Raw genomic sequence first — 12,589 nt, 5'->3', positions numbered from 1 at the left:
CACGCTTCTACATAAAGTCGACCAACATCAGACGTGCAGAACCACTGTCCACCTTAGGTATGCCTGGTATCCAGTTGCTGAGCATTCTCTGTAACCTGTTATACAATGCAACCCATTTGGATCTTCCCAAGCAGCCCTAGTTCCCTGAACTCTGGAGATGGGAACTTGTATCCCCTCATACTGCCGCCATTATCCTAAATACACGCCTTTCTGTGTTGGCAGTGGTTTCTCTGTTTTCATTACTTTATTGTTTATTTTCCTCTCCTCTTGCTCTTCTAAACCCTCTTTAATTCACTACCTCAGATCTGAAGCTCACACAGTGCTATCTGTTCTCTCCAACACCTCTGCCTACCTGCTTTCTGATTGACTCTTCTTCCTCCCTTAAAGTGAAACATACTTTTACTAAACATAGGAGTGCTGTGAACTATGTTTTTACAACTTTCTGTCAATAGTACTGGACATTGCACCTCCTAAAAGTATGTCCTGGACTTTTTCCGACTCTTGATTTTAACAATTTTATGCACTGAATTTTCCATTTTATAGCATACACAAAAAACAATATCATATCAAATGACAATGAAAAAAGTTCATATCGGTGGAAGTTATAGTCCTTTATTTGTTATTAAAAGTTATACATATTTTTAGCATAGAATTATTTAGCTCATAGCATACCACTTAACCACGTATTGAAACAAGCAAACGCAATGCAAATATTTTTTTACAATCAAAACTTAATTTTTGACAGTACCCAGAAATTATGGACCTACACACAAGACATGCAGGTTCAATTTTTCTCAATCCTAATATAACAACTTTGTGAACTGTGGAGACCTTCAAGTTGAGAATAAATGACAGTAATTTACTTACTTGCCAGTGCCTGAACTACATACAGTACAAACTAATATCTGTACAGTTTTCTTAGTGATGTCTATGTCTTATAAAAACTCATTAGCTACAAATATCTTTAAATGTTGAAAAATTAATCTTATGAAAAAATTACAATCTTAGACATTGAATCCTACAGATTCAACTACCGGGAGTGCAAAAGAATTTCTGCAGCCTTAATCCCCACTGTCCAATTTTCATGAAACGTCAGCCATCTATTTGCGCCTACCACCACGTTCTTTGAGTTGCAATCCAATTATTGTGCCAGGCATAATATTGTAATATGCCAAGGAGTTTGAGTCCTTGAAGAACAGACCCTGAAACAGAAGAAAAAGAGCAAACAATTCACAACGTAGCAACAATACTTGTCGAAGCAACTACAAAAACTGTGGAATACTCGTGGCAGATAATATGTGCTGAGAAAGTATAACAAAACAAACTCCGGTACATGACAATATAAAAATGCTGATTATTACAGTCACCCACAATCTTTAAATTTAGTGCAGTGAGATGCTTCCACGTGTTGCAACTAAGGTCTCTAAATGCTATGGTATAAAATAAAGTACACAACAAATACACACTGAAATTTATTTTCATGCAGTGTGCACCGAAGTGCTACAATGAACAAACTGCCGAGCGACCCTATCTGCAACACGTTCCATGGGTGACTCCCGAAACATGCCCGACGAACACTTGTGTGTATGCCGAACTCACCTCCCAGTGCAGCTTCTGCTTGCCAGGCGGCATGCCCGTCTCCTCGTGCACCTTGGCCTTGACCACGGCCACAGTGTCTGTCAGCGGAAGTGTCAGGTTCAGGACTTGGCCACGCAGCCGCCACTCGGGTTTGTCTGTCAGATTCGGAACTGCTACCTGTAACGAGATTTATCGAATGTGAGTGAAGTAGACAGGAGTAGATGCAGACTTCTATAGGGCATCGACACACACCAGCTATTTCCCCATTACCCGATGGAGTCGATCTGTGGAAATTCAGGTACACCACATTTCATAATATGTGACTTTTGTCGACGTATCGAACAGATAAGTATCTCAAAGTCGGGGCACCCCCACGAACCGTGGATCTCACCGTCAGTGGGGAGACTCACGGCACCTCAGCGATACACATATCCGTACCGTAGATGCGAAATTGAGACAAGTAAAAAGGTGATTGGCATGAACTCCAGATGAAAATGACTCAAGCAGCAGAGAAAACTGTAGGAGTGGCCAAGAGTAAAAAGAAAACATGGTGGAATGAGGAGTGTGAAGAAGCACTAATAGGACGAGCTCAAAAATGGAGATGACCGAGAAGGAGGAAGACCTTAAACAATTCAGACAACGAAGAAAAGAAACATCAAAAATAATTTGGCAAATCAAAAGAAACTTTGAAAATTCTCAGCTTATTGAAATATAAGAAAATTTCACCAAAAATAATTTCTCACCAACAGAGTTAGAAATTCATGATGCTATCAAAACACTCAAAAACAAATAAAGCAAGTGGTGAAGACTCCATTACAGCAGAATTATTGAAGTGTCAGAACCAAAAATCATAAAGAATCTCTATTGGCTTTTTGAGAACATTTGTAAAACTGAAAAGATTCCAGTTGAATGGAAAACAGCATTAATCCACCCGCTACATAAAACGGGAGACAAATAAAATGTCAATAATTACAGAGGTGTGTCAGTTTCTGCCAGTGACATACAAAATATTATCAAACATCCTCCTGAACAGAGTGGCAGATACTTTAGGCAAACAACTGGAGAATATCAGGGAAGATCCTGTGTAGAACAAATTTTTAACTTATATGAAATCAATAATTTGCCTTAAAATGTTAACCAGCAAACCAATAATAATGTAATCTATTGTTTCTCCGTCTATACAATCAAATGCTTTCTTGAAATCAATAAATAAGATCATAAGATAATTTGGTATTAAATCAAAATTGGCAAATATGATTCGTGAAGCATCAACAGGTACAATATCTAAAAGCCAAATTTATGGAAGAAGTATCTCAGCGATTTAAAATAAAAACTGGTGTTAGACAAGGTTATGTTTTATCACCTTTACTGTTTAATTGTGTTCTAGAAAAAATTGTAAGGATCTGGAATTCGGAGATAAAAAAAAAAAAATTTCACAAAATTGGACCTAAAGCTCTGAGAAGGAAAACAAATGGAATTAAGGTAAACTGCTTGGCTCTTGCAGATGATTTTGCAATACTTTCAAAACACCTGACAACAACATTTATTCAGATAAATCTTTTGGAACAAATAGCAAACAGAACTGGTCTCAAAATTTCAGCTGAAAAAACAAAATTATATGACAAATATAAAAAATGTGCCGAACTTAATAGAAACACAAATATGTAAATTAGAGCAATCAAATAAATTTAAATATCTTGGAGAGGCTATACAACAGAAAAGACTAGAAAAATCTGCAGTAGATTCAAGAATTAGCAAAATGGAAAGATCATATGGTTTGACCAAAAATATTTACAACAGGAAACATATATCTAGAAAAGCAAAACTAAAACACTACACCACAGCGGTATGACAAGAATGTTTATATGGATCAGAACAATGAACTACAAGATGGACAGATTATTAGAAAAATAATGGGTGCAATAAAAACTGCAGAGGGTTGGAAAATACAAAGTAATGAGGAGATCTACAAAAATATAGACAAAATATCTGAAGTAATGGCCAAACGAAGATTAACTTTTTTGGACACCTCTACCGAATGGAAGGAAATAGACTAACAAAACAAATACTCCTATATTTCTGGAAGAAGAAATTGACAATAGCATGGATTACACAAGTAAGGAAAGATCTGGAAAGAAACAACATCAAATAATCAGAAATATCAAAAACAAACCATTTTAAAAATAAAATACTAAATTTGGAAGGTTTTCAAAGCAGAAGAAATAAAAAAATCGGGAACAACATGGACAGAAGAAAGAGACTTGATGGGGAGAAAATGAGGGAATACTGGAAAAATGGGAAAACAGCAACAAAGAAAGAAGAGGAACTGAATTGTTAATGTGATCCTAGTTGGTCAATGTATAAAAAAAAATTGCAGTAAATGAAGCAGGCAAAAAGGAATACAAACGCCTTACAAATGAGATCAGCATAAAGTACAAAATGGCTAAGCAGGAATGGCTAGACGACAAGTGTCAGAATATAGAAGCACGTATCACTAGAGCTTAGATAGATACCGCCTACAGGAAAATTAGAGAGACCTTTGGAGAAAAGAGAACCAGCTGTATGAATATCAAGAGCGCAGGTGGAAAACCAGTTCTAAGCAAAGAAGGGAAAGCAGAAAGGTGGAAGGAGTATATTTAGGGTGCCTATACAAGGGAGATGTAATTGAGGGCAATGTTATGGAAATGGAAGAGGATGTAGACGAAGATGAAAAGGGAGATGAGATACTGTGTGAAGAATTTGATAAAGCACAAAGACATGGGAGAGCCAGCTATAACAAGATGTATGAGACAGGCGAAATACCGTCAGGCTTCAATGAAGAATATAGTAATTCCAATTCCAAAGGAAGCAGGTGTTGACAGGTGTGAAAATTATTTAACTATCAGTTTAATAGGTCATGGTTGCAAAACACTAATACGAATCCTTTAGAGAAGAATGGAGAAACTGGTAGAAGTCAACCTCAGGGAAGATCAGTTTGGATTCCGGAGAAACGTAGGCACACAAGGCAATACTGAGCCTACAACTTCTCATAGAAGATAGGTTAAGGAAAGGCAAACCTACATTTATAGCATATGTAGACTTAAAGAAAGCTTTTGACAATGTCGACTTCCAATTTCTGAAGTTGGCAGAGGTAAAATAGAGAGCAAAAGGCTATTAACAATTTGTACAGAAATCCGATGGCAGTCATAAGAGGTGAGAGGCACGAAATGCAAGCAGTGGTTGAGAAGGGAGTGAGACAGGGTTGTAGCCTATCCTCAATGTTATTCAACCTGTATACTGAACAAGCAATAAAGGAAACAAAAGAAAAATTTGGAGCAGGAATTAAAGTTCAGAGAGAAGAAATAAAAACCTCGAAGTTTGCCGATGACATTGTAATTTTGTCAGAGACAGCAATGGACTCTGAAGAGCAGTTGAACTGAATGGGCAGTATCTTGAAAGGACAAGGATAATGGAATGTAGTTCAATTACATGAGGTCATGTTGAGGAAATTAGATTAGGAAATAAGACATTTGTCGTAGCTGAATTTTGTTATTTGGGAAGCAAAATAACTGAAGATGGTCGAAGTGTGGAGAATATAAAATGTAGACTGGTAATAGCAAGGAAAGCATCTCTGAAGAAGAGAAATTTGTTAACATCGAGTATAGTGTCAGGAAGTTGTTTCTGAAAGTATTTGTACGGACTGTAGCTACGTACGGAAGTGAAACACGGACAGTAAACAGATTTGAAAAGAAGAGAATAGAATCTTTCGAAATGTGTTGCTATATAGAGAAATACGGGAGATTAGATGGGTAGATCACATAACTAATGAGGAGGTACTGAATAAAATTGGGGGAGCATAAATTTGTGGTACAACCTGACTGGAAGAAGGGAACGATTGGTGGACATTCAGAGGTATCTAGGGATCACCAGTTTAGTATTGGAGGGAAGCGTGGGGGGTAAGAATTGTAGAGGGATATCAAGAGATGAATACACTAAGCCGGCTCAGATGCAAGTAGATTGCAGCCGTTACTCAGAGATGAAAGAAGCTTGCACACAATAGAGTGGCATAGAAAGCTGCATAAAACTAGTCTTTGGACTGAAAGTCCACAAACAACAACAAGTGACAACTACATCTTTAACTATACGTAACTAATATTATTGAGTCTCCTAACCGTTACAAAATATTTGTTACTGTTAATTTTACAGCTATTATTACACATAGCTTCTTATTGAAGTGTTGTTATTTCTGCACAGGAGTGGACAGGTGTCTGTTGACATACAATTAGTGTGAATCAGTAGGGATGTGGGGCTGCACGTTTACACTGTTCCAAACACTGTCGATGCTGAGCTGTTGTTATTTTCTGTGGCATGGGTTCGTAACGTGCTAGAAGAGACTTGTTACTTACCGATAAACTTCCAAGTTTGACACCACACACAATCTTAAGTTCTGCAGTAAACTGAATCTTATTGAAACTGTATGTTGTTCTCTGTGATTCACCAAAATTAAAGACTGCACATGCCACCCTCAGCAGCTTTGGCTAAATTTTCATCAGAGCTACAAAAATGTTTCATCTGAGACAACTGTCTTCCTCATTTGCACGTATATCATTCTATGATAACAAATTGATTAAAACTTTCAATTTAATGACATTACATCGAGATTACTAATAGGTGGTATTGTAATGAAAATAATCCGGTTTTGACAATACAATATTATTGGATAAATAAAAACCTACTCACCGAGCAGCTGCAGGAGAACACGCTTATAAAAAAAGGCATTATGTATGCAGGTGGTGGCATTGTTCTGCGTATGCAAAAAATAAGAAAGGCACTCAATTCTCTCCCAATTCCTTGTTGTCACAGTAAATTTACATATTAATCTGTATCAATACCCCTGCCCCACCACCCACCTAATGTTCACTGAACACACACAGTACACAGGTATACTTGTACACTTGTGTCGTTAACTAGTTGATGCGGCTAATGAGAACAGAAATACCAAAACCGCTGACTGAGTATAAGTGAGGTTGGAATTGCATATGGAGAAAAAAAGCAGGCACGCAAAGAACTTATTCAGGAACCCTAGTAAATCTCAATGAGCTAAGTCCGTAGTGACAAGAGGGTGTAAGAAAACTACTGGCTTGACCTTAACTGGGTGTTAGTAAGTGACAAACAGAAAAAATTTCTTACACCGTTGTGGAGTGTGCACCACGAAGAGAGCAGATGTAAGCTTAACATTCAGGCAGGACAGCTCACTGACCGTATCAATGAAAAGTTACACTAGAATATCAATCAATTTGCCATGGAAATTTTGCCGTGGACCAATTACTGAAAAACTGAATTTTAAGGCACTGTAAAATGGAAATGTAGAAACTGACAGATGTTCACAAAAAAACAAAGAGAGGAATGATGAAATGTGCAGTTTGTACACTAATGGCAGTGTGATTGTACAAACTCACAAAAGATGGAAATGATGATACAAACAATCTACGTACAAAATTGTCACACGTTTGAAGCAAAAATGCAAATTTCATGAAGCTGAGAACAAAATAACATGTCAGATGTACTGTCAAACACTAAAAAAATGAGACTCATTCACAACTGAAGACTTGCAAAGCTGAGATACAGAACTGGCTCGGCACATGATAGTGAAAATTAAGTTACCAGCACTGACTAAACAATTTGTAACATTTAGAACAGGCTCAGTGCGTAATCCCTTTCCTATATTCCAGTTTTATAATATTTCATAGGAAAATAAATAATGACAATATCAATTTCGAATTGCCCAAAAAGACAGGCACCAGACTTAGAAAATAATCATACCGTGAGGGAAAAAAATGTGGCTCGGCAGTGGTACTGAGTGTGCAGAAAAATAAGCAGAAAGTGTACAAATGAGAATCTCCATTTCTGTTCTGCCACTTTTGTCACCTTTCCCAGTCAATCAGCCCTCACTTTTGTGACATGGCTCTTATGTCGAAATAAAAGCCTGACAATATTCTGCGGATTTCGCCATAAGATTACACGAATGTTAATGTCCAAGACTACCTACCACCTGGAAGAACAGAGTGGGAATGTTGACTCACCTTGAAGGTGACCGGTCCCTTGCTCTTGTGCTGAGCCAGGAACAAATCCTCTGGGAGGAGAGACTCCTCGGTCCTCACGTTCGACTTCTTCGCTGCCGGCTCATCTTCCGAAGGGCCGTCCGAAGGGTGCTTCGTGCCAACCTGTGGGTACGAGACTGGCTGTCTCATTCGATCAAGCTCGGTCATTTTCTCGGATAAACAGTCACATTTGCAAGATAACAATTTACAATGTTTAAAAAAGTAAATGTGTGTGTGTGTGTGTGTGTGTGTGTGTGTGTGTTTCTTCGTATGTGTTGGTTCAGTTATTTTGGATGGACTGTGCAATGAAATATTGTTGCAGGACAGTAAAGCTCTACTGTAATAAAGGTAAGAACAGTTCAAAGGATTGTTTCAACAGGCAGTGCTGCATACATATCTGTGTAATGTACATAATAATATTTAGAGCACGAAGACGACATCCCACACCCTTTACAGGTAGCCCAATACAGAGTAGCACACAATACGTTTCTCAGGGTCAGATTTGCACAAGAATGAAACCAGTTAAGAGGCACACTGAGGCCAGAGTGACTGGCCATCCCCTAACTGTCCATTTTTCCTCCCTGAGTAAGGAAGGCTATATAACTTTTTTATACTGAGTACTGGCAGTACCGAAATTTTGCTTGCAAAAGAGAAGTACTTGCCTAACATTCTGTCTTGTCAATTACACTTTTCTCAAAGTATTACTATCTCCATGTACTACCTGCAAATGTGTGTTGAATTAATAACCACTCCAGTTACTGTTGAGAACTTTATTGAAATACAAACCATACTGATTTCAATGTTATGTGTCTAATGATATCGTGAGAAACATTTGTGTGTCAAGATTACAAAGATTGTATAATCTATAATGTTATAAGTATTAATTTAGGCTTAAGAGGATTTGTGTCTCAATATTTTGCAAACTGCACATTTTACAAATAGAAGAATAAATATTGCTTTTTTGATCTCATACGAGCATACAATAGTTGCAGTGTTCTGGGCATCCCGGTGCAGTATAACTATTTTACACTTTTATTAGATTAAAAAAGCTATTTTTAGCTGTATTTGAAAAAGGTGCACTTTGGAATTCTCGAATATGTAAAGACACAATTCATTTTAACTCCAAAATATACTTACAATGTAACAGATTATAATGTCTCTATAATCTTGACACATCACTGTTTCTCACAATATCATTGGGTATGTAACCTTTTAAATCCATCTGGCTTGTACTTTTATCATTTATATGCTGTTTCTCTACAGCATAATGTAAGTTTTATACCCTACCTGTTGACATGTCTAACATACTCATGGCAGTACTTAGCATCACTTGAAAACGGCCTAATATAAAAGCTGAAACCAATAGTGAACTGAATAAAGTTCTTAACAGCAAATGGAGCAGTTTTTTTTTTTTTTAATTAAAAATAGCGACAGTGTTAAGCTACTGGAGGCAACTACTGGTGAAATTATTCCCATTCTTAGGCTTATAGACAGATCACGTGTTGATTCCAGTGCCCTAAAAAGAGACGGGATTTTTATTTTATCTGTGACTACTATGCCTGTAACAGGTAAATAGGAATTACAAGATGGTAACAGTAAACATAAATGAGTAAACACAATCATTTGTAAGTTATTGCTGTGGACAGACAGACACATACCTAGATAAGATACATACATAAAACATGCAGAAGCATATCAGCACAAATCATTTACAAATTTTTGGGCTGCTACTCTTTTCTTTCTATTATACATGCATACACACAAAACAAAATACAACCATTGAAGACTGTGTTATTGTGAGTGCAGCTGACTGCCTTCTGTGTGGGAGAATATGAACATAAACTAGAGGGGGAAGAAGAACTAAAGTTGCCTTCCTCATTTTTGCTTACTATGCACATATTTACTACTGGTACTCATTCTGAAACAGCATTCCAGTTAACTGGTAAGCTAGCTGTCGTTATCAAAGTTTATATTACAGAAAATTTTCTATAGTATTTTTAACAGTTGTTATAATTAGTGCCCCCCATGAACCATGGACCTTGCTGTTGGTGGGGAGGCTTGCGTGCCTCAGTGATACAGATAGCCGTACCGAAGGTGCAACCACAACAGAGGAGTATCTGTTGAGAGGCCAGACAAACATGTGGTTCCTGAAGAGGGGCAGCAGCCTTTTCAGTAGCTGCAGGGGCAACAGTCTGGATGATTGACTGATCTGGCCTTGTAACATTAACCAAAATGGCCCTGCTGTGCTGGTACTGCGAACGGCTGGAAGCAAGGGGAAACTACAGCCGTAATTTTTCCTGAGGGCATGCAGCTTTACTGTATGATTAAATGATGGTGGCATCCTCTTGGGTAAAATATTCTGGAGGTAAAATAGTCCCCCCATTCGGATCTCCAGACGAGGACTACTCAACAGGACATCGTTATCAAGAGAAAGAAAACTGGCGTTCTACGGATCGGAGTGTGGAATGTCAGATCCCTTAATCGGCAGGTAGGTTAGAAAATTTAAAAAGGGAAATGTATAGGTTAAAGTTAGATGTAGTGGGAATTAGTGAAGTTCGGTGGCAGGAGGAACAAGACTTTTGGTCATGTGAATACAGGGTTATAAATACAAAATCAAATAGGGGTAATGCAGGAGTAGGTTTAATAATGAATAAAAAAGTAGGAGTGCGGGTAACCTACTACAAAAGGCATAGTGAACGCATTATTGTGGCCACGCCTACTACAGTAGTACAAGTTTATATGCCAACTATCTCTGCAGATGAAGAACAAATTGATGAAATGTATGATGAGATAAAAGAAATTATTCAGGTAGTGAAGGACGACAAAAATATAATAGTTATGGGAGACTGGAATTTGAGAGTAGGAAAAGGGAGAGAAGGAAACATAGTAGGTGAATATGGATTGGGGGTAAGAAATGAAAGAGGAAGCCATCTAGTAGAAGCATAACTTAATCATAGTTAACACTTGGTTCAAGAATCATAGAAGAAGGTTGTGTACATGGAAGAATCCTGGAGATACTAGAAGGTATCAGATAGATTATACAATGGTAAGCAGATAGATTGTACAATGGTAAGACAGAGATTTAGGAACCAGGTTTTAAATTGTAAGACATTTCCAGGGGCAGATGTGGACTCTGACCACAATCAACTGAAGAAACTGCAAAAAAAGTGGGAATTTAAGGAGATGGGACCTGGATAAACTGAAAGAACCAGATACTGCCTACAGGAAAATTAAAGAGACCTTTGGAGAAAGGAGAACCACTTGTATGAATATCAAGAGCTCAGATGGAAACCCCAGTTCTAAGCAAAGAAGGGAAAGCAGAAAGGTGGGAGTATACAGGGCAATGTACTTGAGGACAATATTATGGAAATGGAAAGGAATGTAGATGAAGATGAAATGTGAGACACGATACTGCGTGAAAATTTTGACAGCACTGTAAGACCTGAGACAAAACAAGGCCCCGGGAGTAGACAACATTCCATTAGAAGTACTGACGGCCTTGGGAGAGCCAGTCCTGACGAAACTCTACCATCTGGTGAGCAAGATGTATGAAACAGGCAAAATACCTTCAGACTACAAAAAGAATATAATAATTCCAATCCCAAAGAAAGCAGGTGTTGACAGATGTGAAAATTACCGAACTATGAGTTTAAAAAGTCACGCCTGCAAAATACTGACACGAATTCTTTACAGACAAATGGAAAAACTGGTAGAAGCCAACTTCAGGGAAGATCAGTTTGGATTCCGTAGAAATGTTGGAACATGTGAGGCAATACTGACCTTACGACTTATCTTAGAAGAAAGAGTAAAGAAAGGCTAACCTACGTTTCTAGCATTTGTAGACTTAGAGAAAGCTTTTGACAATGTTGACTGGAATACTCTCTTTCAAATTCTAAAGGTGGCAGGGTTAAAACACAGGGAGCAAAAGGTTATTTACAATTTGTACAGAAAGCAGATGGCAGTTATAAGAGTAGAGGGGAACGAAAGGGAAGCAGTGGTTGGGAAGGGAGTGAGACAGGGTTGTAGCCTCTCCCTGATGCAATTCAATCTGTATATTGAGCAAGCAGTAAAGGAAACAAAAGTAAGTTCAGAGTAGGTATTAAAATCCATGGAGAAGAAATAAAAACTTTGAAGTTCGCCGATGACATTGTAATTCTGCCAGAGATAGCAAAGGACTTGGAAAAACAGTTGAACGGAATGGACAGTGACTTGAAAGGAGGATATAAGATGATTATCAACAAAAGCAAAACGAGGATAATGGAATGTAGTCGAATTAAGTTGGGTGGTGCTGAGGGTATTAGATTAGGAAATGAGACACTTACAGTAGTAAAGGAGTTTTGCTATTTGGGGAGCAAAATAACTGATGATGGTTGAAGTAGAGAGGGTATAAAATGTAGACTGGCAATGGCAAGGAAAGCGTTTCTGAAGAAGAGAAATTTGTTAACATCGAGTATAGATTTAAGCGTCAGGAAGTCTTTTCTGAAAGTATTTGTATGGAGTGTAGCCAGGTATGGAAGTGAAACATGGACGATAAACAGTTTAGACAAGAAGAGAATAGAAGCTTTCGAAATGTGGTGCTACAGAAGAATGCTGAAGATTAGATGGGTAGATCACGTAACTAATGAGGAGGTATTGAATAGAATTGGGGAGAAGAGGAGATTGTGGCACAACTTGACTAGAAGAAAGGATCGGTTGGTGATACATGTTCTGAGGCATCAAGGGATCACCAATTTAGTATTGGAGGGCAGTGTGGAGGGTAAAAATCGTAGAGGGAGACCAAGAGATGAATACACTAAGCAGATTCAGAAGGATAAAGGTTGCAGTAGGTACTGAGAGATGAAGAAGCTTGCACAGGATAGAGTAGCATAGAGAGCTGCATCAAACCAGTCTCAGGACTGAAGACCACAACCACAACCACAACAACAACAATA

The 12,589-nt window shown here is 38.0% G+C and overlaps 1 protein-coding gene across 2 annotated transcripts in view; it reads right to left on the bottom strand.

The window, feature by feature from the left end:
- Positions 1–594: 594 nt before the first annotated feature.
- Positions 595–12,589, bottom strand: part of LOC126293701 (splicing factor 3A subunit 1) — a 79,259-nt gene continuing 67,264 nt past the window's right edge. The window contains exons 13-15 of one of the 2 annotated variants that reach the window (XM_049987007.1): positions 7,641–7,799; positions 1,600–1,755; positions 595–1,202 (exon numbers count right to left, since the gene is read on the bottom strand). In XM_049987007.1, coding sequence (XP_049842964.1) covers positions 1,101–1,202; positions 1,600–1,755; positions 7,641–7,799 — 417 coding nt within the window. In that variant the 3' untranslated portion in view covers positions 595–1,100. The remainder of the gene's footprint in view (positions 1,203–1,599; positions 1,756–7,640; positions 7,800–12,589) is intronic. The other variant, XM_049987008.1, reaches the window with a different exon arrangement.

Source organism: Schistocerca gregaria, chromosome 10, assembly GCF_023897955.1.
Source record: "Schistocerca gregaria isolate iqSchGreg1 chromosome 10, iqSchGreg1.2, whole genome shotgun sequence".
NCBI classification, from domain to species: domain Eukaryota; kingdom Metazoa; phylum Arthropoda; class Insecta; order Orthoptera; family Acrididae; genus Schistocerca; species Schistocerca gregaria.
The sequence above is the reverse complement of the archived record's forward strand: the minus strand, read 5'-3'. Positions and strand labels throughout refer to the sequence as shown.